The following is a 26807-nucleotide window of genomic DNA, read 5'->3' on the forward strand; positions in this document are numbered from 1 at the left end:
CCCCCCCCCCCCCCCACCTCGATGACTGGCTGTTGAAGGCTCCTATGCCCAGGCTCTCGTCACCCACCTTCAGACTACAGCGAACCTCCTGCATTTGCTGGTGTTTACTATAAACGTGCCAATGTCACACCTGACTACCTCTCAGAAGCTTCCTTTCATCTGGGCTGTTCTGGACACAGTGTAGTTTTGGGTTTATCCTCCTAGCAGAGAGTCCAGGATATTCAGGTTATGATACCGATGTTTCAGCCTCTAACCTGGGTTTCGATGAGACAGACTCTGAGGCTGTTGGGACTCATGGCTTCCTGCATCCTATTAGTCAAACATGCCAGATGTCATATGATGGCTCTGCAGTGGGGTCTGAAGTTCCAGTGGGAGCAGCATCAGGGAAATGTTACCTACACGGTTCAGATCTCAGAGGGAACTGCAAAAGACCTGCAGTGGTGGATAGTGAACTGCAATTGGGTCAGAGGCAGACGCCTCTCCCTTCCCCAGCCAGATTTCACAGTAGTGGCAGATGCATCACTTCTGGGATGGGGCAGCCATCTGGGAGAGGCGGAGATCAGAGGCCTCTGCTCTCTGGCAGAATCCGGACTCCATATCAACTTGCTGAAGCTCAGGGTGAACCGACTGACATTGAAAGCATTTCTTCCTGTTGTGAAAAGGAAGATTGTGCAGGTGTTCACGGACAGCACCACCACAATGTGGTACTGCATCAAGCAGGGTAGTGTGAGGTTGTGAACCCTTTGTCAAGAGGCTCTGTCTCTGGACATGGCTAGAACAGCAGGGCATAACCCTGGTGGTTTTACACCTGGCAGGTTCTCTGAACGCCAGGGCTGACGAACATAGCAGTCAATGCCTAGCCGATCATGAATGGTATCTCTATCTGGAGGTAGCACAAGGACTCTTTCAGCAGTGGGGGAGAGCCTTGGTTAGATATGTTCAGCTCTGCAGAGAACGTGCAGGGACAGCAGTATTGCACGTTGGCGTTTCCAAGGCGGCAATCGCTTGGCGACGCTTTTCGTCGCGAGTGGAGCTCAGGTGTCCTGTACACTTTTCTGCCCATACCACCCCTGCCCAGAGTTCTCAAGAAGATCAAGAACGTCTGGGCGCAAGTCATCCTACTGGCTCCGGATTGGACACAGAGTCTGGTATCCCAAGCTTCTCGAAATGAGCATCAGCCCTCCGATCAGGCTGCCCCTTCGGGAGGATCTTCTTTTGCAGAAGCAGGGGAGGGTTCTCTACGCGAACCTGTCAACTCTGTGCCTTCATGCGTGGAGATTGTGCGGCAGCAGTTGATGAAGTCTGTAAAGTTATTTTGGAAGCTTGGCGTCCCTCCCCTAAAACGGTATAAGTCTGCCATTGGAAACGCTTTGTATATTATTATACAGAAAGGTCTATTGATCTGCTTTCTACTTCTTTCTGATAGTCTTCTCTTCATTCTTTCTTTTGCCCAGTATTGTACATGGATTCCTCAAATGGCTTGTACATGTTTCCACCTACCCCCTTTGTTAGGCCCCAATGGGACTTAAATCTTGTCCTCACATTTCTGATGTGTGCTCCCTTCGAGCCTTTGCACAACTGTCCCTTCCAGCCACTCACCATCAAGACAGCCTTCTTAGTGGCAATAACATCTGCCATGAGGGTGAGTGAGATGCAAGCTCTGTCATCAAAGCCACCGTATCTCTCTATCCAGAACAGGTGGTTCTCAGAACTCATGCCTCTTTCCTCCCCAAGGTGGTGACCCCCATTTCATCTGGGTCAGAACAATAACCTACCTACCTTCTTTACTCCACTGCGTCCCTCTAAAGAAGAGGAGTGACTCCACCGACTGGACCCAAAAAGAGCGTTGTTGTTCTACCTTGACCGGACAAAAGAGTTCAGAGTGAATGACCAACTCTTTGTGGGGTACATTGGAGCAAAGATGGGTCGGGCAGTGCAGAAGCAAACCATTTCATGCTGGGTTGTCCTCTGCATCAGGATCTGCTACTCATTGGCCAAGAAACAGCCTCCTGAGGGCTCATTCTGCCAGGGGCAAAGCTGCTACCACTGCGTTAGCTCGAGGCGTTCCAGTCCTGGAGATCTGTCAGGCGGCTACATGGGCATCTTTGCACACGTTTGCAAAGCATTACTGCCTGGAGAGTTGGGTATGAAGAGACGAGCACTTTGCCCGTTCAGTCCTACAGGACTTAGTGTAAGTAGAAATATCTGCAGCCCGCCGCCAGGAGGTTATGGCTTGGGTATCTATTCAAAGGTAATGAATCTGCAGCTAGAAGTCTCTATTAGGTAATGCATTCTCTGGTGGAGACTCTATCTAGCTGCAGATTCCTTACACCCATCCGTCTGCGGATAGGTCTAGTAGGGTTAGGGTTTATCCCTTTCAGGGCCATAGTTTTGCACAGAAAAAATGTTGGTTCTATCCATGACTCTACGCTTCTGGCGGGGAAGTGTTGTGGATAAAAGAAATTATGTATGCGCGCTGGGGTGGTGCCTTTATAGACGACTGTGACATCACAGATGGCTCCAACTACGCTGATGAAGCCACTAGGAGCTGGACGATGCATGCAGATTGAAACGATGCCACCCGATGGCTCGCGCAGGGTATTGCTCAGCAAAAAGATTCTGGATTCGAAGCTTATGCCAGGGAATTCAAAGGTGTAAGGAATCTACAGCTAGATATTCTTTACCAGATAATGCTTTACCAAAGGTAAGTAACTTGTTCTTCAGAATCAGGTTTATCTTAAATTGAAGACCTACTCGGAATAGCACCTTTACTTCTTTGGGTAACGATCTATCACACTCCTTAAGCAAAATTATCCTGCCTGGTATTTGAGGATTGTGTCAAATTAGATCATTTGGATAAAATCCCTTGCCTACATATTGAACATGCATTTTTATACCTGGAGATTCCAAAAATGTTCTGTTCCCCTCCTACATTATTGACAGCAACTCAAACTCTAGTTAAAAGATTTGGCTTTTAGTAACAGACTGGACTTACGGTTAGCTCGTGTCCAAGCCATGGGTACAGTGATTAAACATTCTACAATCTTAACTACATTAAATTTAGAAACTTATTTAAATTAGATGGCTAATGTTGAACTTAGATTTTACCTTGCTTGTTTCAGATTATGCACTGTGCAATTTTTTAGTAGCTTCCCCCACCAAGAATCATGGTTTCCATCTTTGCTCTGCTGCTCTTGTAACTATACATCATCCCAGTCCACTATGCATTTTGTTTTATTCTGTAAGTTCTAAAGTTACCCCAGGACCCAATTCATGATTCCAATATTGCTTGCAGAAAACATTTGGTCTGCAATTTTACAGGGCTCAAGAACCTATCCAACTTGCTGTGCAGTTGTCAGCTTTATTTGGTGGGCTTTTAAAATTGAAACCGGTATGCTATTGAGAGAGAAGCATTGTTGTGCAGTGATTATGACCACTTCATTCATTGTGCCACTTCATAAAATGTAATGGATGAATTATAGTACAGTTGGTTTTAGAAGTATTGCATTTTTTTTTTAAACTGTTTTCTCTTATTGCTTATTTTAATGATTTGTACTTTAATGGCAATAGCTGAATAAAGAATTTTTGACGGACAGTTCACTCAAAATTTCTCCAGCATTTCAGTTAGCGTTCACCAATTCATGTTCACCTGGTAAAAGTCTAATTTCTAATGGCAGAATTTTTACCTCTGGTTACATGCATGACTTTATGCAGCTCTGGCAGTGTGGAACAGGTTCATTCAGCTGTCCTCCTCCTGCAACAGTTTTGCATTGTTGAGGCAATAGCAGCCACCTCACTCAGAACATAACCACAGTTTGAGTTCAGGCAGCAGGCTCACAAAACACTTAATTGGGTGGGTATCGTCAGCGATTGTGGCCTTGAGGCCTTCTGTATAAGCAGTGGCCAGGAACCTGATTCCAATGTCAGCAGCACCCATCCTTTGAGCATGCATGCCAGTACCACACAATGCTTGGTAGTTTCAAGGTCTTGGCACAGGTCACAGTGAGAACTGCACCTGGGGATTGAGACACATGGGTCTTTTGTGACTGCAACTTAGTCACTTACTTCCTCTGATTGTCCCTCATGCCGGAACTCTGGGCTTCTCCAGGACATTTTCTCCAGCTGCAGAGCCGTATACACTCCTTAACTCTCTGGATGCAGCCAGAGTTCTAGGCTATAGGCAGGCACTCAACTTTTCCAGCAAAAAATGAATACTTCAGGTGATGTCCCCTCATTTTTCTGACTGGGTATCATGCAGATGACAGTCCTTGTTGCACAGCAGTCCTTGGAGTACTCTTTGAAGCGCTTTCTTTTTTGGTCATGAAGAACCTGAAACTTAAATACAGTGTAGTGGTTTGGATTCCACTTTGGTATACATTTTCCAGACAGAAGACGTGGATCCAGTTTGGGTGGGTTTTCTTTCCAATGTCATTTTCTGGCTGATCATCAAATACTTTGTGAAAGGTAATTGTTCTATTGGCAGGTACCAGTGATCGTTCCAAGTAATATTTAAAAGGGGCACAATGACAAAACAGCCAACTTTTTCTAGAAACTACCTAACCTTAAACAGAAGTTTTTTATAGGTACTGCGCGGTTAGAAGACTATTTGTGAATTGCGCCATACTGGATCCAGCACCTTTACAGCAATTCCCTTGTGAGCTGGTAGGTGACAGTCTCTACTCTGTCCCATATGTGACATGGGAGCCCATTTATATGCGCCTTTTCTGAAATCTGACGTCCGCTCCTTTCTTTCCACTTTTCCAACGTTGGTCTGGTGTTAGCAGTGCTCTCTCTAATGGACCTTTCCCTTTTACGTTTTTAAAATTTCTTCTCCCATGTGCAGAAATGGGCCCAAAATGGACAGTTTCAAGCCATATCCTGACTGTCACTTAAAGATGGCTGTGACGGACACCCAGGATGTCTGTCTCAGGTGCCTCAACATCTCACACTACCGGAATTTGTGTACTAAATGTGCAAACATGAAGCAAAAGATGATTTGAGGCTGTAAAGCCTAGTTTGCTGTTGCTAAACTCCAGAAAAAAGTTGCGGAAACTGTCTCACTCCAAGGGTTTGTGTATCTCCACATTGAGATTCTGCAGTTCAGATAAGTCCCATAAATTGCACACAGAGTCCAAACACTATTCACCGACTTCGTGCCGCTCACACTCTTCAAAGACACAATGCCCTGTATACCTCTGAACCTCCGAGCTGGTTCCCACAGTGTTAATGTTTGACCTGCCTCAGTGAGCTGCCACAGCAGACGAAATGCATTATCTGAATGAGGCTGTAGCTGTAAATTGTGGTATCCCACTGAAGCTCTTTCAGGCCCAGTGATTCAAGGTGGTGGCCTGTGAGTCCCATCAGCAGACCTGTCACAAATGCCGACCACTCCACTTTGCCACACCCAAGGTCAACCCTGTAAGCCCGGAGCACCTGCTCCCATCCTAGCACAACACCTAGTGTCATCTGCAATGTCAAGGCTGACCGGATGGACTGAGCCTTGACTCAAACAGATAATTGTATTCGATTCAGAAGCTTAACGCCCTGAACAAGATAGTTTTTCTCAGACCAGAACAACAGTGTTATGATGATAATGATGGGTATGCATTTATGTAGAATCTAACATTTTGAAGAGTTTCCAAATGCAAGTAGTTTGAATACTTTTCCTGGCCATGGCCTGAATTCCCTGAACCCTGTGGCCTCTGAAGAATCTGCTTCCCTTGCAACTGTCATCAGGACAGCCAAAGTACTTGATCTTACACTGCCCAGGCAGGTCAAACCCAACATGTTGACAGAAGCCCTCAACCCTGCAGCTGCCACTGAGGGATCTGTTTTCTTTTACTGAGTCATTGGTATCCTGGTGGGCATCTCGGTGAAACCAGCATAATGCTCCCCACCCAGTTTACAGACTTTTGGCAAGGCAGCATAGGTCTGCCCCCTGGACCCTGATTTTGTACTGCAGCACTCTAGCCTAGACAGTCTGGGACCATCCAGCTGCTTTTTCCCGAAGTCATTCCATGCCGCTCCACCTGACAGGGAATCCAAAACTATGGAAAACTTCGCAAAATGCAGCTTTATCCAGTGTCCGCTTTGTAATCCGTCAATACCTCCTGCCTTCTGGGACAGTATTTGTGCATCTTGTGGGACAGGGTGGTGGACATGTTACAAGCTGTCATGGAGGATGTCAGACAAACCCACCTACATCTGTTCCTCGATGGCCAAGGTGCTGTGAAATACACCATACTTTCTGCAGTGGACGCAACTGACTGTTGGGATGTTGCTTAGGCTCCACGCTCGCATTCGCTCAATGACCACCTCGTTGAACCCCCAGGAATTATTTTATGGAAATGCAGTTCTTTGGTTCCAAACTTTCCAGAGTGAAGGCTGACTCTGTCTTCAAGAAAGCAAGAGTAATGCCACCACTTGCTCTCTTGGTCTAGCTCAGCCTGTTCAGCAGTTTCCCAGTGTAGGAAGCTGACTATGTAGTGTACCAATGCATGGGGACGCTATGCAGATAGTCCAGGGTGACCCTCATTGGGTGACAGGGTTAAAATATCCCTAAAAGCTCTCTTTGTGATAATGTGGGTGAGCAGTTGTGTTTATCAGAGGACAGGGTTAAGCATTTATTGCACGCACAGTAAGCGCAATACACAATTAAAAAAATCCGATACCAATTTATAAAAACATATTTTTTTTTATTTTAGATACCAAGGTCATTGTAATTGGGCAAGTACTTTTTGAGATGAATATTTATAGGTTTCAAAAGTTCACACAGTTCAATTTATAGAGCTGTAATGTTATCCTATGGGGGCAACTTACGGGACTCTCCTCCTGGACTTAAAGTGAGTATGGAGCAAGGTCCAAGGCTGCAGCAATAGGTTACCCAGGTGGAGGCACTGGGGCATCTGGATGCTGAGGTGCTATTCAGCATTGGGTGCCCAGTTTGTCTTAGGGTTTTGGTCCAGTCACAGAGGCTGCAAGCTGGGACTAAGGGGCTAGTCTGGATGAACCCACGGGGTTGAGGGAGCTCAGTCCTTCAGATGTTCAAGCACGTAGGGACACCATTGTTCCACTTCTCCTTGGGCCGTGGGGCTCTGGTGCAGTTGTGCTTTTAGGTGTCTGGTTGCTGTGCAGGAGATACTCAGAGTTTGAGAGGGCCTGCAGAAAGAGGCTGCAGGCAGCCACTGGGAGTCCAGTCTTCCCAAACACAAGTGTGGGCTCAGCCTTTGAGGGTCTCAGGATACTGTTTGCACGGTCACCTCCCTCAGACTCTGGTTGTGGGGCTCTGGTGCAGAGGTGCTTTGAGGCATTGGGTGGCAGTGGTTGAAGGCTCACTCTTAGTCTTGGCTCTGCAGAAAAGGTATAAACCGGGCAGCTGGGCCACTCCTGATGTGGGCGTCACTGTTAAAGTCCCTCCATGTGCTCAGTGAGCTCGGACTTCCTCTGCCTTGGTGTCCGACTGGACATAACAAGCCTTGGTTGCTGCAAGGGGTCGGTACCCTGTTATTAGTGCTGCGTGTGGCTCCTGTTGGTCCAAGCATCCCCACACTTGGAGGAAGGACTGATCTGACCTGTGAGAGCACAGTGACCTCTTCCTGGGCAGCTGCCCCGGTAAGTGGCAGGACTGTGAACCATACCTTGCTTCATGTCCACTTCTCATCCTGAACATCTACCAAATGGAGGGCTCAGGAAGAACTAATCAGCAGTCCCTAAGATTTATCTCCATCCTCCCTCACATAACTGTCTGTTTTCACCTTCTAGCCACAAGAAGGCAGGCAGTACAGTTACGTTGTCTGGCAAGCTGTAGCCACTAATCAAACTAGGCACTCCACAAAATGGATCTTCTAGTTCACAAGTTACAGTACTCCGGCCACGCAGAGTCCACACACTCACAGCACATATATCCATTTAAAAACCACACAGAATGTTGGTGCAAGAATCTCGGGTTCACTTAACTAATAAACATTACACAGGATGGGGTTTGTAGACATCACACTCCTTGTCAGAGAAAGGTCTGGTTGCACTTATTCACAAAATCTTGTTGCACTGTTAACATCGCTTTGTGTAACTTACCCAGGCATGGTAATCCACTGCCCTCTCTGTGGGCATGCTTTATGCGCTCCTGCAAGTCTCAAAACAGGTTCTAGACCTTGCATTACGCAGAGACCTAGTCCTCTGTGCAGGCACACTAGAATAGTGTGATGCCAGGGCCGAATAAATTGTTAGGACTCCAGTTTCATATGTGGTAGGGTACTCCAGGCAGGGGTGCACACTTGTTTACCATTCAAGGATACACACTTGTTTACCATGCAGGGATCATAATCCCTTGCATCATATACTCTTGATCCTGCATTGAATCCACCAGACACTGCTCATTGAGGGAGGCATTTGAGTGAAGATTGTTGCTGTGTACAGGATGACTGGTCTGCACTGTGTGCTCACATCTGCTGTGATAGTTGTGACTTGTGGAGGGCTGTGGAAGATACTCTACTTCCATTGGACATCTTGCAACATGTGCGCTGCTCAGAATACCTTGATCGGTGCCTCCCTTTGCTGTGATAACCATAACACCATGGAAAATGGAGGCATTCTAAAGTTCTGATGTCAGTGTTTCTTTCCTAAATCCACCCGCCACACCCTTGGAGGCAGAGGCATACCTGATAGTGAAAGCTATGTAATGCACAAACCCAAGTCTATATTGTCATCTCAGCAACCCTCCTCATAACAGAGATGGAGGGGTTGGTGAAGAATCTGTAAGTAAGCGAGTTCCTGGTGGAAAGACAGTTACTGCAGTTCCATAGCTTTTTCTTCTGATAGATACTTCTACCTGCAGACTCCTCACCTCTTGGATTAATTACCAAAGCATCACTCCATAGAGGAGCATCTGAGCATAAAAACGGCCAAAGGGGTTGTTGCCACAGCAAGTAGATAAAACCATCCAACCTTAGGCACCGGCCGACAGGAAAAACTGCCTAAGTAATACAGCAACAAAACTAGTAGCAACCCAACAGCAGTAATCTGTAAGCGGAGCAGAAATGTAACTTGAGGGATGCCTCGCATTACTAACTCCCTGAGCACTAGCTGGCAAACCCAACAGAGGAATCGTAACATACAAAATGAATATATACAGACCAGAGTGCTGAACATCACACAGCAGCCAATGAATATGCACCTCCTAGTAGCACCAACACAAGGAAAAGCCACTGTCGACGAAAACAAATTTGGCAAGCTACAGACTCTCAACCTTCCTGATTCAGTTACAAGCAAAGACAAAAGCATCTAAACACAAGTATCGCCTCCAGAAACAAAGATCATCAAAAAGGTGCCTCAGCTGTATCAATGGAAGCCAGCAACAATGAGACCACAATATCCCAAACACTTAAAGGCCAAAGAATACCAAAGTACAAACCAAGCAAAGGCCTACAAGAAGGGTTCCCTGAAAAGGAATGATACTGGAGTGCGACAGGGACAAAAACCCACTAGAAAAAAGAAACCCCCCACCTCCAGGTCAAAGGTTCTATCAGTAGAATCCAAAATTATATTATGGTGACAAACAGATCAGCAAATGATGTTTACTTTTTGTTATTTTTATCCAGTACATATCTTTTTTTATACTCAAAAGAAATATTTTAATAATGGGCTACAATCATTCAATAATTATCAATAGTAAGAAAGTAACCCCACATCCTGACAGAAAAATATATTATGCATCTCACATCTCAGCATAAGCCATTGTATTAGATCGACTTACATGTAACAATAAAAAGATGCAACTGAGAGATGACTTATTCCAAGAGTAGCAATGCTTTTTATTTCAACATCTCCCCTTGTAGTTTAGGATACCTTGGAGAAAGGGGAAGACCACTCAGGATCAGATTCAGTGAACATAAATCAGCTATTCGAAACCAGAGTCCAGGCCCCCTTGGTTGCACATTGCATTGAGCAGGGATATACAGAAAGCGATCTGAAATGGACTAATCTTGAAAAAGTTGCCCCCACGTATTTTGGGGATATGGATACATATTTGAAGAATGAGCCATTTTGGATGTTTCATTTTAATTCAGTCCTCAAGGGGCTCAATGATAGGATGCCATGGGAGAATGCACTTTAGGGACTGGCCGTGGTGCTTGATGAAGACCAGCATTTCCTCTGTATCTCCCATAGAGATTTCTTTGGAGAGGCAGGTATGGGCCTAAAGTTGCAGTTCGACTGCCAGATATGGGTTAAGAATGAAGTACGGGATTTAAGACATGACCATTTGGATTCTGCTTTTTCATTTATTTTGGTCTTTTAAATTTGGGCTTGGTGATTTACTGGTCTTTGGTTTGTATAAAAAGCTCTGTGTAGTATACAAGTAATAGGGTCCTGAAGGCAATTTGTCCCGTTGACAGGTCCAATCAAGGGACATTGTTTCTATTTTAATAATTCCGCCACTCACACTATATATACATACTATGTGCATCTGGTATGTGTTTCCCATGGACCCCGTTCCCAAGGGTAGAGTGTATAGTCTCCTCGATAGTCGAAAGATCTTGGGTGCCGGAGCGCGTGCAGAAACATCGCTCCAAGGGGATAACTGTGGGAGAAGCATAGAACACTTATGATTAGTTCTGATGACCTTTCTATCTCTGTGACTCGCATTATAATAGCTCTTTGGGGTTACCGTGTCTGCTCAAGCAAGCATTTTTATAGTGGAATTAGGTACGTTAGTGAGCAAATTGTGGTGAGACAATTGAGACTGATAAATATGAGACCATGGCCTTTATGGTTCTAATTCAGTACAACTATATTCTTCTGTGCCAATATGGCTGCCGCTTTTGTTCTCCTGTTCTATGGCTCTGTGTATCGGGTCCGCCAGGTGTGTCAGATTACATCATCCAGAATGCCCCACGCTGGGATTGGCATCAGGACATTTGAGATTTCCTTTAAAACACCAGGTCTTGGCAACGTAGTATTCATGTGTAAGATTGCCAACGCTCCAATCGGACATGAGAACCTTAGGGATATTACAAATTGCAACATAGGTAAGAGGCTAAGAGTTCCTTTTGGGGGTAGGTACCTCTAACTCCCTGGTCCTATAGGGAAGGAGGGGGGGAATCACTTTTCTGGGCCACACTCTGGTTCTCATGTTTATTTATCTCAATAGGGTGGTTGTATGGAAGAATGGTGTAAGGGCTGGTTCTTGGATCGCTTCCCTCAGTGTAACGCCTGTGGACTCTTTGAAACTATTGGATGAGGATTTTTACAACCGGTAGATGTTACATTTACGTATTTTCCACACATTTATCTACATATAGTAGCACATTTCATTGGATGTTTTTGTTGGATAATTTTGGTGTAAACGATGTTGAATTGTTCATTTGTGTATAGGTGACTTTTGTGATTCAATATTCCTCCCCCCCCCCTAGTGTGCATAGGGCAAATTTTATCAGATATTTGGGAATGCAAGGAGAAGCAATATACGAGTATAGGTATTTATATCCTTTGATATCATCCCTTATAGTTTCACATATTATGGCATGCAAGAAGTGAGTGGCATGATAATTTAGGAGTTACTGCTATTTTTGGGCATAGGTACTTTGACAAGTACTTGAACACCTTTTTCACATCTATTAGAATTTTGACTAAATATTAGGAATGGCTGCATGTATTTTCCCTCTTTGCATACTTGAGGTGTTGGCTAAGCTAAGGGTTTTACATTTATCTGCTTGTTTTCCTTTCTGGTTTCTTAGGTCTTATTTTCCTTTGGTTTCATTGGTACTTTTTATCACCTTCTGCTTGCTTGTGGTTTGGAGGTACAGTCTCTAGGATGAGGCTGTGTGTTTTTTGGTTTTGAATATTTTTGTTTTTTTGTAGACTGTTCTGGGATTGGGACTCCCTGGCTCCCCGCAGTGTTTTATTCTTATGCCGTATTTGAGTGTGCCCTGAGGAAGGTGCGTGGCCTGCTGGTCACAGACCACCGAAACGTACATCGGCACCGCTTCAACAGTCCTGACATGAAAATTGGATGACTGTTGATGAAGAACCCTACGCAAGGATTTTTGTTTGGAATTCTAAGTGCTGCTTTGTATTGTTTAATCCTGATTATTTCTTATGAACTGCTGAACCAATCATGGAAAAAGTGCATATGGCAACATATCAATGAGTTTTGATTTAAGTGACTTCTCAAAAAATGAACTGTATCAGTGTCCCCATACAGATGAGTTGTAAAGAATGAACATTGGGAGAGCCCATATTTGGCTCCAGTACATGTTGTGAATTATTAATACTTTGTTTGAGATGCTTTTGGATATATTATTACTATTATTTATTTACTCTGTTTTTTTTCCTTGTAGTAGGGGCGGCATTGTAGCTTTTTATGGAGTGTTGTGTGAGTACGAATGGTTTGGCTGCTGAGATGTGAGATATATATTTTTTGTGTGTCATGGAGTGAGGTCTCTTTTTCTTAAGTTTGCTAATTATTGAATGATTGTATTCATTTAAAGATTGTTTTGAGTATTAATCTATGTATTGGATAATAAAATAATAAAGTATCATTTGCTGATCTGCGTTTTTCTGCATAAAATAATTTTGGTTTCTACTGTTTGAACCTTTGACCTGGCAGTGGAGGGTGGTGGGGGTTTCTCGTTTTTTTTTTTTTTTTTCTAGTTGGTGCAAACCAAGCAAAGACTACAGACATCCAGCAAGTCACAAAAGTCAACACAACTGCCTGGAAAGAACATATAAATTACTGGAAACTAAACCACCCAGCAGAGGTTGGTGGGACAAGATAAATTACAAATTAACGGAGCCTTTAAGACGTGTAAAAACCAGTAACAATGTTTTTAACTAATAAAGTAAACCCCTTTCATGTATAGCCCGAAAGGCTATTCACACACATGCAGAGATATTGAAACGGGAGTCCCTCAATAAAAATGACAGCAACCTCAGGCAACTTAAAACACACAGAACTGCAGAAAGTTCAATAAACTCTGTAGGAATATGAGGATTGAACTTGAAAGAGGCCAGCCACTATGGACGGTGACATACGACCATATACAAGAGCGATAGGCACAAGTGTATCCGCACATGTACCATCATACTTCTCACTGTATAGCCCTAACAATTGAGGGAAGCTGAAATCAATCTCCATACCCTGAGCAGAGAGCAACAACCTACATATGGTCAGAACAAGAAGAAATTCAGCTTGCTAACGTGCACTCAATCATACCTCAGCAGTAGTATCTGCCTGTTCCAGGACAGGAGCAGAGCAGTCCTGGAGGACCCAGCACCATATCTCCACTAGAAAGTTGATGACACATGAATGCAAAACCGTCATACTGCTTGCTCCATGGCTGAAAACCTCAACCAGGAACAGGTAAGGGACTAAACCAAACCTGCATCTAAGCTTTCACAGAAACTGAAGCAGGACTCCGCTTTGCCTTTCCTAATGTTGCTAATGTTATGCAACAGACTGCATCATACTTGAAGTACAAAAGTCTAGATCCCTTGTAAAGGGGAAAAGGCTTAGAATAACCCAAATACCAGAAAGGAAGAGACTGGGAAGTAGGAAAACTTCCAGAAACGATAAGCAGCATGGCAATGACCAGTCAGTTCTCATCCAGGGACTTCTGCCCCTACAGTGAGTTGGAGAGCAAACTGCACCAGAGGTAAGATACATGGATAGCGCAGTACTCATGACAAAAAACACCCTGTTGAACAAAGGTCCCAGCCGCAAATCATAGCTGCCAGGGCAGAAGCACATAACCCCTACTACCAATAAAAACCTGAAGCTGTGATTATCCCATAACACCAGGACTACTAATACAGGGCTATCTTTGAAAGGACAGAATTGAACATCTCCATTAAAGGAACCTATCAAAAGGGTCAAGTCATGGTACCTCATGACAGCTCATATGGTATGGACCTACGACAGGAATTTCCACCAGAACCAGTTTACTGTCACTTTGAAATCTGCAACATAGTCAGAGAAGCACCAGACTAGTTCAAGTGCCAATATGGAGACTTTAAAGGAAGGCCCTCAAGTCAGAACTGAACCCTCCAGCACCAGCAAAAATGTGTAAGGATAATGGAGACCAACAAAACAGTACAGTCTAAACCACCACTGACTTCCAGCCTCCAAAATCCCTATACAGAAGAATCAGCTGCTAAGGGTAGGAACGAATATGCTCTTGTGTAGCCCTCTGTAGAACCTGCTCAGCATCAGCTGTGAAAAGATGGCAGCCTTCAAAAGGCCAGTCTAACAAGTATCCCTAGACAGCACACAAAATACCAAAGGAACTGAAGGAAGCACTTTTGCATAGGGACAAAGGAGAGTCTATTGATCTGGCAAACAAGTCAACTTTTTCAAATCCATTCATAAGATATTTAGCAACATTAAAACTATTATGAACCATCTCATGGTCTGAAAGCAGCAGAACGGCCCTCTGCACCTCTTCCCAAAGAGCACAGGCGTAGAGGGCCTGCAGACAAGTGGCGTTACTATAACCAAAGCTATGGGTGCTAACATTTTCTTCCCTATTTTATCAGATTGTTTCCACACATGGAATGTAGCAGATGAGCACAGGGATAGCCAATACCCAGTTATTAGAGAGGGAGGACAGTGCAACAATGTAAGAATCCAGTAAGAAGACAGAACATAAAGGTTACCAAGAGCCCAAACATAACACTGTGTAGCTCATCTGCTTAATGGGTTACACTCTCAGTACATTCCTAAAATACAACAAAGGTTCTGAAGACAATGTTTGTGTGGGGGAATTGCATTTAATAATGTTGGTTTTAACATCGCCTATGGTTAGTCCCAAAATTTGAGAACTCCAAAGCTTTGCTCATCGTTTAATGAAAATAAGATGTCCTAAAGAGGACCTGGGGCCAGTTCAAGACCAACCTCAAACTCTGGCATCATGAAAAGCTTAGTTAAAAAAAAAAAAAAAAAGATTCTGATGAACAAAAGGTGCAAAACGCCTCTTTGTAGTCATCAACTGTAACGCACACTGTCCCCAGAGCTATAATAGAGAAGCCGAAGACTCAAACGAGCAAGCAGCGTGCCTGAACTCTGAGGGTGAGAACAGAAGTCCAAGGAGGCAGATTGCTAGGACCAGTTCAAATGACCCTGACCAATGGAAAAACCGATATGAGTGGACAAAGGCATCTGCGTCACCATCATTGACACTAATGGCAATCGGCAATGTCTTCAGCAGCAAAGCAGAAAGCATAAGGGCCAGGGGTAGAGTCAACCAGTAGATTGAAGTTGAGTGGTTCCGGGGTAAAGCTGCAGACAGATGGCCAAACAAAGGGCCTAGGAAGTTCTAAGGCAAACTAGATTAAGTCAGAGTAGGCCAGGATATAGTTAGCACAGCCTGGGCAATGCCACCAATTGAATGGGGTCAGTACCAGGTGTTGGGGAAAAATCCAACAGGGGATTTGGAAGCAGCAGACACAGCACCAGCCCTTCACACAGAGGGTTGGAGCACAATCTGAAGACTATGTCCAGGATGGAGTCGAGAGGCAACCCCTCAAACCAAAGCCTGCCTGAAGGCCAAGCACAGTGTGGGACAGGAACAACACCTCTTGCACAGTTTGATGTAAAGGGTCTGAGGAAAGGCAATCCTAACAAAAAGAGTAAGTTCTCAAATTCATCCTGAGGCCCAGATCCAGAGAGACATTGTGACGGGCAATCTGTCTTGGCCTCCTCAATCCATGAGAGCACATACCATCCTCCATAGTCAATGAAGATAGAAACCTGAATTAATAGATCTATTTGGTGGCACATAATGATGGAGGAAGACGCCAGAACGGATATTGTCTGGGGCACAAATACACATGATCTTTAGGGCTGGAAAGGAATGGGTATCAGAGTAGAAGTGCAGAAGAGTTAGTGCGAAATTTCATGAGTTGAGGAACCTGCAGGTAGATAAAGTAGCGAAAAGATTGTTACTGAAGTTAAGTAATGTTTTCTTCATCCTCAAGCATGGTGTACAACTTGCTGGATTTCCCCAATTCTGAGACATGTTACTTTTATATTCAAATTCTGATGAGCCAAGTAAGTCTCCATCTGAATAATCTAATCCAGTGTTGCATATTTGGTTTGAGCATAGTATTTTCAAGACTGCTGCTGTGGTATTATGTATCTATTGTGCTTGCCTGTTAATGCCTTCGCAAATTTCACTTTGTGCTAGGTTGTCAAATTCAGTCCCACCAGTACAATTGTTCCCTGTTTTCAATTAACTTTTTGTCAGATTCCAGACCAACTGTAGAGCTGTTTACTATATTGCCTCTTAAGGATATTGTGCTGCGGTTCCACTAATTGCAACCTTTTGTAAATATCCATCTTGGCATGCTGCCTCTATATTTTCCAAAGCGTGCTACCGACGAGTTTGTGTAGTTAGGTCTTGAAATTAGATAAGTACTAATGTTAAAAATAAAAAAAGCCTTTACATTTGTTAATCAAAGTTAATGGAATTTGTGCCCCTGTCATGTACTGTTCATGGCTTCACAATTTACATCACTTGTGACATGCGAAATGATATTGACATAACTGACTTACCGAGTGATTCTTGATACTGCTATTCACATTATTCATAAGCACTTAGATATTTCAAGAAGTTGCTAGTGAAGGTGTCATAGTCCTGCACAGCTGAAAGTTACTTTGTGCTCTCGTGTGGGTCCATAGAATGGAAATAGTACAAGTTCTGCACCCAAGTGTGGTTGTGCGTGTTGAAAGTTGAGGCCATTTACACAGCAGTAAAGTTTGGAGGGCAAGTAGGTAAGGTAAAGGCTGAGCACACCTGATGTGGATTGAAGAGGCATGTTTTAAAGTAGGTTTTGTCTGGGCACTTGCTCATGTTAAATAGTTGTCATACTGAGTTATAGACAAACTCAGTGTAACAAGAACATTTATATTAGAAAATCATTGAAGGGCTTAAGGCATTGGAGATTTTTTTATATTGTAGAATGTATGGGTGGGGCACTTTGTTGGTTTAACTCACACTGAGGTAAGTTGCTTACCATTGTGCTCATCTCAGGGATGCAAGTAGAGTATTTTACCACACTACAAAGGGTTGTTAATAGGAAAGGTTGTCTTCTCAGTAGCATAGTTCTTCCTGTCAACCTTTTGAATTAAAATTGACAGCAAGTGTAGTGTGTTGAATTACTTTAAGTCCACAAATCCTACAGGATGCTGTCACAATGAATGTTTCAGTGATGTCATTGATGTCCTTTGCAATCTCATCAGTGATATCGTGAATGTTATTTAACATGTAATATGTAAGGCCATAAGCTGTGCATGGATGGCCACGCTATACTTAGTACATTAAACTATAACGTGGATTTCAGTGTTTATTTTAAGACAACTGTGAATTCGTTTATCAACATCCTTTACTATAACTTCACTTTACCCTTTGGATTTTGTTTTTCCCCAACAAAATCTTCACACTGGGCTTCGGTTTAATAAGTAAAACAGAGTGCAGTGAATTATTAAATCTGACTTATGTTTGTGCACTGCACAACATTGTGTCACTCATTAATAAATTTGGTCTTTTCACTGGCTTTACTTTTGTAACACAAACCCCCGGCAAAATGTTGTGGTCCTATTCACCTTCCAACACAAATGAAGATTTGGGTTGGAAAGTTTGTTAAAGTAATGCAAAGTAGCGCCTCTGGCCATGCACGGAAGGATGCTGGGCCCAACTCCACCACAGGCGACCTGCCCTCCGCTGCGTACAGCCTTTGGGCATGTGCAGAAGGTTGGTAGACATCAAGGCCTGATGTCAGGTCAAGCACTGAGCCCGACTTCCCCAGAGGCAGACAGCCACCTGTGAACCAAAGCGGTGTTCAGTAAGGGGTTGGCCTGCAGCCAGGCATTGCTCCCAACCTCCCCCTCCCCCGTAGCAGCCAATCCCCGCTGCTCATGTACTACAGCCGTGCTCCAGTGCCCTGTGTCCAATTCTACTCCTGGTGGCCAACCTGCATTTTTGTTTTCTCCCAGCTAGTGTAGTAAGCCCAGTGCAAGTTTACTCTGGAAAGCTTGCACTGTACCCCTTTACCATGGATAGGAGACTTGTACAGCTGCATTGTCAGGTGAGCCCCGCCATATCTTGGTTTGGGGGTAGGTGGGACTTAGGAATCCCCAAAGTACCTTCTCCCAATCCCACCCCCTCCACTAAGTGTCTGGTTTTTGGTGTCCCTAGCGTTCCTAAAAAAAAAACCTTTTAAAAAAACATTCAGGACATGGGATCAGAGTCCTGTAAAGGCTGCTGCAACATTTTCATCAGAGCTGTGGCCAGCCAGTCACATCGTTCTGTAGCTGGGGAAGGTCCCACAGTACTAAGATGGCAGAGAGGAGAAAGAGCTTTCTTGTCCTATCAGAAAACCCTTTTAATTGACTTGGTGCCACAGGACCATCTGTTCAGATGTACTTAACTATATAATCCCTTCATGCCCACCCAGAGCCTTTTTAAACAATTTCCTAAAAATTATTGAATGGATTTCCACCAAATCATCCATCATGCTTTCTGGGTAAAGTTCTAATTTCTGCAAATTTGATATTACCTTTGAGCTGTTTTTTCTCCTGTATCTGAGACTAATGTTCCTATGGGAATAAACATGGGAACCCCCCCTTTTCTTGGGCCCCGACTAGATGGATCAGGGCTAAACGTTTGATGAAGGAGCAAAGTTAATGAGTTTTATTTCTGAAAGTTTTGTGCAAATTTGTTAAACAGTGCAATAATTATTAGAAAAACCAGAAATGCTCTTTATACAATACTCTGACCTCCTATAACTATAGAGTGGTGACTGCCAATGTGTTAAATATATATGCTATGCCACACCTCCACTCCTTTGCCAGAGACTGGTTCCAGCTGTACTGGCCTTGGCTCAATGACCCCAGTTCTAGGTCTCAATGCTGATATTGAATGAAGGGCAGAGTTTGGTTAGGTCTAGGCCAGTGTTTCAGTATGAGATTATAAAAGCACAGCCAGAAGTGTTTAAGCACTCAGACAGTACCTCTTCACCAATATCTTCTCATCCTTGTGGGATTATTTGGCTGAAACCCAGAGCTCATTTACGACTTGCAGAATGTTTCACATGACTGAGATGAGGAGGTGGACTATTTGTTGCCTTCTCATTTCACTGATGATGAATAATGTAAAGAACTCCAAATTGCTACTGGTCTGGATATTGGGCAGACAGAATTTAATTCTCCATTTAGGCCTCCTTTGCACATGTCCACTGTGATCCCTAACTACAGTAAGACAATACTGTCCTACTCGTTAAGCTTTTATTTCTACATCCTATTCTTGCAAGACTAATGTGACAACAATCAGACCTGAATTTCTTAATTCCTTAAGCCTGCTTGATCAACTAGTATGTGACTGCTTTGAAGAAGCCCCCAGGTTGCATGCCATGAGAGGGACCGGGGGCTGTTGGCTGTGAACATCTGATACAGAAAGAACAAGATTAAAATGATTCAGCCGTCAAATCTAGTGTCTAATCATTATTCCTTCCTATTGTATAAAGTGCTTGATGTCATTGGTACTACTTTCAACTGAGTATTATCGCTGGGAGGGTATAGGGGGTATTATATGGTGTGGTTGTGTCACATCACTGTGAAATACATTTACCAACCTCTTTAAGACCAGTAGGTTTTGTTTGTTAAACATTTAGCTTTTCCCTGGGTAGCTGTAGCCCTAAGCATTCAGGCTTCCACAAAGGATCAAGTGTAAATCATTTAAACACCAAAACGATGTAAAAAATTCACATGACAGTCAAGACGTTCAACACAGTTTATTAAAAACAAAATAAAACACACTGTATTATGTAATTTAGACACGAAAACAAAAAAGTTCCATCCATGAGTTCCAGAGACTCAGAATGTTGAATGATTGTGTGGCTGTAGATATATGCTGCCATCTGTCTCCTGCATTTAGTGTTGGGTCCGGATGTGTGAAAGTTGTTTTTCTTCAAAGAAGGCTTTCGAATCACAAGGTAGTGTGACTCCTCTTCTTTCCAATCTTCATCAAGACTGTAATTTCTGTCTCTCGATCATGAGGTTACATATGATGCCTGCTGTTCCTTCCACTCCAGGAAGGTCCCCTGTGATTGTTGGGCTAAACATCTCAATGTCACGTAGGAGCAGGGATGACGCACCAGACATTTTCAGCTCCGAGGACTTCAGAGGAACATCACCTCCAGCAGCAGGTGAGAGAATCTTTTCCCCCCAACAGCTCCAGCTCCAAACTGGAGATCGAGGACTTGCCTCTTGTACAGACTTCCCTCCCCTTCAACACCGCACACACGTCGAGCAGAGTCAGCACAGGGATCTTCCTGCTACTCTAGAGCCTAAGAGTGGCTACTGGGCTGCCACTGACTTCAGGCCCTGGTCAGCTAAGACTATCACCTTCAGGCACAACTCCCAATTTCGGCTAGATGCCAAAGAAACCAATGAGGCCAACATGCTTGACACCAGCCGCGTCACCCTCTGCGCTGAACTGAAATCAGGCTTGGAACTGAGAACCTCCACACCGATATTGAAGACTGACCTCAGTTCGAGCACTGTTGAACCGATCTGCTGCAAGAGGAAGCTAACGCTAGGCAAAACAAATCTCTATCCACCCCTTGTCCTGCATCCTAGCCTGCCTTCTGGGGTCTGGCACTTAACCCTCCAACCGTCCGTTATCCTTTGAGGAAGCTTTAGACTTGCCACCTCGTCCCAAACATGGAAAGCAGGCTGACAAGGCTACTAGCCCTTTGCCTTTTTCTCCTCCATCTCAGAGCTCACCTTCTGTCTGCCTTCCCAGGTAACCTCTGAAGGTCGCCACACTCAGACACTGAGGAGGCAGTGGGGCCGGGATACCTTTGCACCTGAGACTTCTAGTTGTCAGGTTCCTTACTTAAGAATTTCCCCCATTCATCAGACTGGATCTGGAGATTTTTCTTCGAGCAGTACTCTTGCATTCCGTCAAGTGGTGTCAATCAACTCCACACCTGTCATTGGCGTTGTGGTTGCTGTGATGACATCACGGTCATATATAGGCACCACCCTGGCAAGCTGATGTCACTTCTTTTCTTTCTGCGCCAGAATATTCACAGATTCAGAGAGAGCTACCTTCTGTCGTTTGTTGAGTGACTATTATGTCAAAATGTTTTACCCTTTTTGGTGCGTCCAGGATGTGTCAGATCACTGGGTTTAAACCATGCGACTCCTGTCACCGAATGATGTTGGTGACAGATCTGCACCTTGTGTGCTTGTGGTGTCTGGAGCGAGAATACTACCCGAAGTCCTTACTCCCAAGTGCCGGGCCATGAACAAGACATCTTTGAGGGAGCGGTCCCTAAAGCTCATGGCAGCAGGGCACTAGACCCCGCTTTGCTCCTGGTCTTGTTCAACAGGAAGGTCACGAGATTGCTCGCAGAGCCACCACCACTCTTTATCGCCCCACCCGAAGTCCTCGGAACACTTGGGTCACAAGAATAAGCCTAGGAGGCCAAACGTTCTTGGACTGTGCCCTGTCGCTTGGATGACACATCAAATGAAGAGTGTTGATGCTCTAGGCCTCCTTCTGCCGAGCCTACTTTAGCGCCTCCCCAAATTTCTGGGAGCTGGAGTCACCCCTGCCCAGCTAAGAGAATTTTTATGAGGCCATGCACCTCATTTTTCGGCAGACTGACCCCCAGCAGCTTGGGGCCCTGTGGTATTGGAGGGGGGCTGGGGGTAGAGGGTCCTCGGCTTGCACACTGGCGGCTTCTGTCCCGGCTCCTGAAGGCCCCTCCAGATATGCTTTCAGATCCGTGCTGGTTGTGCCAACGCGACCTGCGCCGGAAAAGATTTTGAGGCTCACAACGTCTATTGGGCCCACAATCGACATCGACCCAATAATTATCTACAACAACCCGGAGCCAACGGCGTTGCTCAATGCCGGTAACGACTTCGATGGTGTCCACTCATCCGAGGTTAGATCCTGAACCCTTTTCTTATGGGTACGGGAAGTTTGGAGGGGTCGCTGGACCCTCTAGAATACCAGCTAGACTATCCTGAAATAGTCTGGGCACAGGAATTGGGCAAGGCTAGTGGTCTGGATACTTGCCCAGACACTGGCATGCTTTCGTCACCTACTGTGGCTATGGAGGCGGGAGCGTCTTACTCCATGATGTCAGAAGAGTGGCTGAGGCCCTCGTCCTCGAACTCCCCTCTGTGGCAGTTAGGACTAACCTCCATCCTGAGGTGCTTCAGCCTGGGGCTTCTACTTTGTAGCCCCTGTTACTCTAAGTCCATACGGTGGTTCTACTGGATACCTGGTCCAGACCCAGCTAAGGGGCTCCTGTGAATAGGGCAATTGCCTGCTGGCATCGGCCAGCGTCAAATGACCCTAAATTCCTGTCCTAACACCCTATGCCAGAGAGACTTGTCATCCAGGCTTCTTCCTCATCCAACCAGGAATCAGAGACTGGACCAGGTTGGGAAGATGTTTTCTTACTCTAGTCTGGCATTGTCTGAACATCTCATTCCTTTTGGGGCGCTCCACCCATAATTTATGGAATACAGTCACGCAGGTGCTGCTGCAGGTCCCGGGCCATCCTTCCCAAGCCCGTGCTGATGGGAGGGATGTGGCCAAGTTCACAATATGTTGTGGGACGGACATGACTGACACACTTGGCAGATCGGTTGCGTTGACAGTGGCCTTACGGCCCCACGCCAGATTGAGGGTGTGGGAATCTGACCTAGTGTGTGGTGGACACCTACGGTGTTATAACTTATACTGGGTCCAAGCAAACCCCTATTAGTGAGCGTTAGTGTCTAGACAGCTAGGGCTCTCTATGGTAGTTGTGGTAAGCAGCCAAGTCTTACCTAGAATGGATTTGAAGCACTTGCGATACCATAGTAGTCTGTCAAGTATCACACATGAAAGGAACCACAGTGTTGCAAAAATAAAGGTACTTTATTATAGGCACAATAAACTAGACTATACTTTTCCTCTGGAAGTATGAACACAACAAACTTTAATGCAGGTAAGAAATTAGGAATAGCATAAATTAGCTACCGCCCTACAGGGGGGGCCAAGCAATATACTAAAAAAAAGGAATGGGGACAGGTACACCCCACCAGAGTGTATGGTGTGGTTTCACAATTACGGGGAGACAGTGGAACCTCAAAAGGTAAGTATCTAGAAGATGTCTGGCGCCCGGGAGCCGAGAGGTAAGTTACCTGATTTTCCCATTGGCTAACATGGGGATGTCATGGTAGGAAATTGCAGGATGGGACCAGTGAAACCCAAGGGTGCATTCCGGGTGAAGAAGACCTGCAGAAGAAGGGGACAGTCCATTCCACACAGGATTGTCCAAGTGGAGCAAGAGCCAATGCCCACCCTTCTGTAGCTGAAGATCCGGGTCGACTGATGAAGTCCAGCTGCGGAGTCCAGGAGCTGCAGAGGAGTCCATGAAGTTGCAAACGGGTCAGTGTAGGAAGCTGGCCTGGTGTGTGAAGGACACAGATGGTGTCGGCATATTGTACCTGGTCCAGGCAACATCTATTAGTGAATGAAGACTGTATTTAGGAAGCCAGGGATCTCTACAGGTAGCTGTGAATGAGAAGCCAAGACTAATCTAGGAGACATGCAAAGCTTATGCAATACCACAATAGCCACACAGTAACTTATCACACATTAAAGGAACCACACAGTTACAAAAACAGGTGGTTTATTACAGTAATACTACACTAGATCACTTATAGGCAGTCCCCCTAACCGGAGGTAAGTAAACTATATTATTATATATATATATATGTATATATATATATATATAATGTGTGTGTGTATATATACAGCACACACACGAAACAACAAGCATTGGCAAGAACTGTAGAAAAAAGTAAGGGCCCTAGGGGAGGACCAAGCCATAAACTAAAATAGTGGAATGCGAAGTGAAGTCCCTCACCCAGGGATATGGAGTAGTTGGGGGGAGAACTGGAGGAACTCTGGACCCCAAGAGGTGAATTCCTAAGTGACCCCCGGCGACCAGGAGAGCAGAGGTAGGCCCTCCTAGCCCAGAGGGCCGGGTGCAGTTCCCTGTGTGTCAGGGCACCCCTGCATGAGAAAAGGTGCCCCAACAAACTCCAGTTCAATTGCACTGGACTTTGCAAGTGCGGGGAAGCCTTTTTACCTGTGTCCAGCTACATAATGGTAACTTTGAACCTGGGCATGTTTGGTATTAAACATGTTGGAATAATACCTCAGTACTAACGCCAATATTGGTTGTATGATTCCATGCACTCTGGGGGCTCCTTAGACGACCCCCCAGTATTGTTCTTACGAGTCTTGCAGGGTTTTCCATCCCAAGCTGCTGCAACCCTTCAGACAGATTTCTGCCCTCCTGCTGCTTGACCAGCTCGGGCAGGATGAAGGCAGAACGAAGGGTTTCCTGTGGGAGAGGGAGACAACACCCTCTCCCTTGGAACAAGGTGTTACAAGGCTTGGGATGGGTAGCCTCCCCAAGCCACTGTTTTGCTTCAAAGGGCACATTTGGTGCCCTCCTTGCATAAACTGGTTTGTACTAGCTCAGGGACCCCCCCGACCCCTGCTCTGGCACGGAACTGGACAAAGAAAAGAGGAGTGACCACACCCCTGTCCATCACCGCCCAAGGGGTAGTGCCCAGAGCTCCTCCAGGTGGCCACTTGATTATGCTATCTTGAAACCAAGATGTGCAGAGGCCCCTGGGGGCATCTGAGTGGCCAGGTCAGGCAGGTGATGTCAGAGACCCCTCTTGATAGATGGTCACCGTGCAAGGTGACCAAAGACTCCACCAGGACTCATCTGCATCATTTACTTCTGCTCCTGTCCACTGGAACTGCAACTGGACTCTTAAGGAATCGAGAAGGCTGCAACTCCGCCGACAACTTCGCTTTGCAGCATTGTTTCCCAGCTCCTTCGAGCAACTGCAACATTTCCCCGGCTGTGCATCCTCTGAGGTTGGCAAAACTTGAGCCTACACCAAGAAGGAATCTCCCTTGCAGTGGAATAGTCACTCCCCTGCATCTGCAGGCACCTCCAGCAATGACGTCCGACAGCGTGTATCTGCTGTCCTGGAACTTTGAGGACCCTGCATCACAGGTGGTGGTCTTGAGTGGTCCCCTTGGTCCTCTCTACCCTCTGTCCAACTTGAGAGACGGTGAGCCCTTGCCTCTCCTTGCAGGACAGTACCCCTGTTTAGCACAACTCTTGCAGCTACCAAGGCTTGTTGTCTCCTGCTCCAAGGAATCTTCAGGTTTCAAGTACCCCTGGCCTCCAGCACTTCTTCCTGCCAAGCACAGTCTCCTCTCTACTGCTCCAGCAACGTGGGACTCCTCTTAAGGTGTGCTGACTGGGCCTCACTGTGACTTACTGGGCCTGCTGCCAGTGGGTTGCCTGTTGTGATGAGACTGCTTCTGTTGGCTCTCCCAGCTGCTGAGGGTCACCCTGTACTCCCCTCCAGGGGTTGAGTCACCTGGGCCTTGCTGGTTCTCTTCAGCCTTGCAACTCTTCTTTTGCTCCTCTTGCGTTTGCCAAGGTTTGTTGGTGGTTGTCCTACACTACTGACTATCTACAACCCGACAACAGGCGTGGGATACCATCTTCACTGCTCCAAGGACTCCTCTTCAGCTCCTGGGCTTCACAACTGGTCGTCTTCTTCCCCTGTCGACCTGGTTCTTCATCCACAGGATGGTGGGTAGTAGCTCCTGCCCACACTGAACATTCCATCGTGGACCGGACTCTGTCCCCTTCTTTTGCGGGTCCTCTTCTTTCAGAACCCACTGTTGGTTTCTTCTAGGCTGGTCTTGTTCTTGCACAATACTTTTTCTAAGTCCTTCTGTTAGTCCTTGGAAAGACCAGGTACTTACCTTTGCTCTCCTGGTTGCTGGGGGTCACTCGGGTGCTCATCTCTTGGGAGTGCCTAGTTCTTCCAGCTCCCCTGTAACTCTACATCCTTGGGTGATTGACTATATTTCGTATTCCACTTCCTTAGTATATGGATTGGCCCTCCCCAGAGCCCTTGCTATTTTCACTACGTATTGCCAATATTTGTTGTTTCTATGTTAATTTCTGATTGCTTTTGTGTATATCACTAGTGTGTACTTAACTCCATTTAGGGGGGGAACTGTCTATAAGTAATCTAGTGTGTGTTACTATAATAAAGTAAGTTTATTTTTGTAATGCTGTGTGGTTCTTTCATGTGTGACACGTTGCTGTGTGACTATAGTGGTATTATATAAGCATTGCATGTTTCCTAGATAAGTCTTGGCTGCTTATCCACGGCTACCTCTAGAGAGCCCTGGCTTCCTAGACACTGCCTACACTTGACTAATAGAGGATACCTGGACCTGGTATTAGGTGACAACTCCATAGGTGTCCACCACATACCAGGCCAGCTTCCTACATTAGTGGCAGCGGTGGGATGAACAGCCAAGACTTATCTAGGAGACATGCAAAGCCTAGTCCCGGAGACAGTGGACATCAATCTTGTGGCTCTTCTCTGACAAAGGCAGAGACAAACTCCTCACTGTCGAAGGTGCAGATGATTACCAAGCACTTATGAATGTACTCTTGAATGGGTTTGGGCTAATCACTGAACAGTATAGAATTAAATTTAGGGAGAACAAAAAGTAGTCCTCCCAGGGTTAGATAGATTTTGTGGGCTGCTATTAAACCTGTGGAAGCTGGTTGCATGGAAGCAAAATGAGTGACTATCAGGACCTCTGCAATCTAGTCTTAAGAGAGCACATTCTTAATAATTGCATCTCTGATCAGCTGCATCAGTACCTGGTGTACTCTGATCTGAC

General features: G+C 45.4%; 1 protein-coding gene across 3 annotated transcripts in view; it reads left to right on the forward strand.

Moving 5' to 3' along the window:
- TPR (translocated promoter region, nuclear basket protein) overlaps positions 1–26807 on the forward strand; it is a 920136-nt gene that overhangs the window by 806520 nt on the left and 86809 nt on the right. The window contains exon 44 of one of the 3 annotated variants that reach the window (XM_069232004.1): positions 11857–12536. The exons of the other annotated variants lie outside the window; for them this stretch is intronic. Within the exon in view, the coding sequence (XP_069088105.1) occupies positions 11857–11928 (72 nt within the window). The 3' untranslated portion in view covers positions 11929–12536. Of the gene's footprint in view, positions 1–11856; positions 12537–26807 lie in introns of those variants that run through there. 3 annotated transcript variants of the gene reach the window in all.

The sequence above is a fragment of the Pleurodeles waltl genome, chromosome 4_2, assembly GCF_031143425.1.
Source record: "Pleurodeles waltl isolate 20211129_DDA chromosome 4_2, aPleWal1.hap1.20221129, whole genome shotgun sequence".
In the NCBI taxonomy this organism is placed as follows: domain Eukaryota; kingdom Metazoa; phylum Chordata; class Amphibia; order Caudata; family Salamandridae; genus Pleurodeles; species Pleurodeles waltl.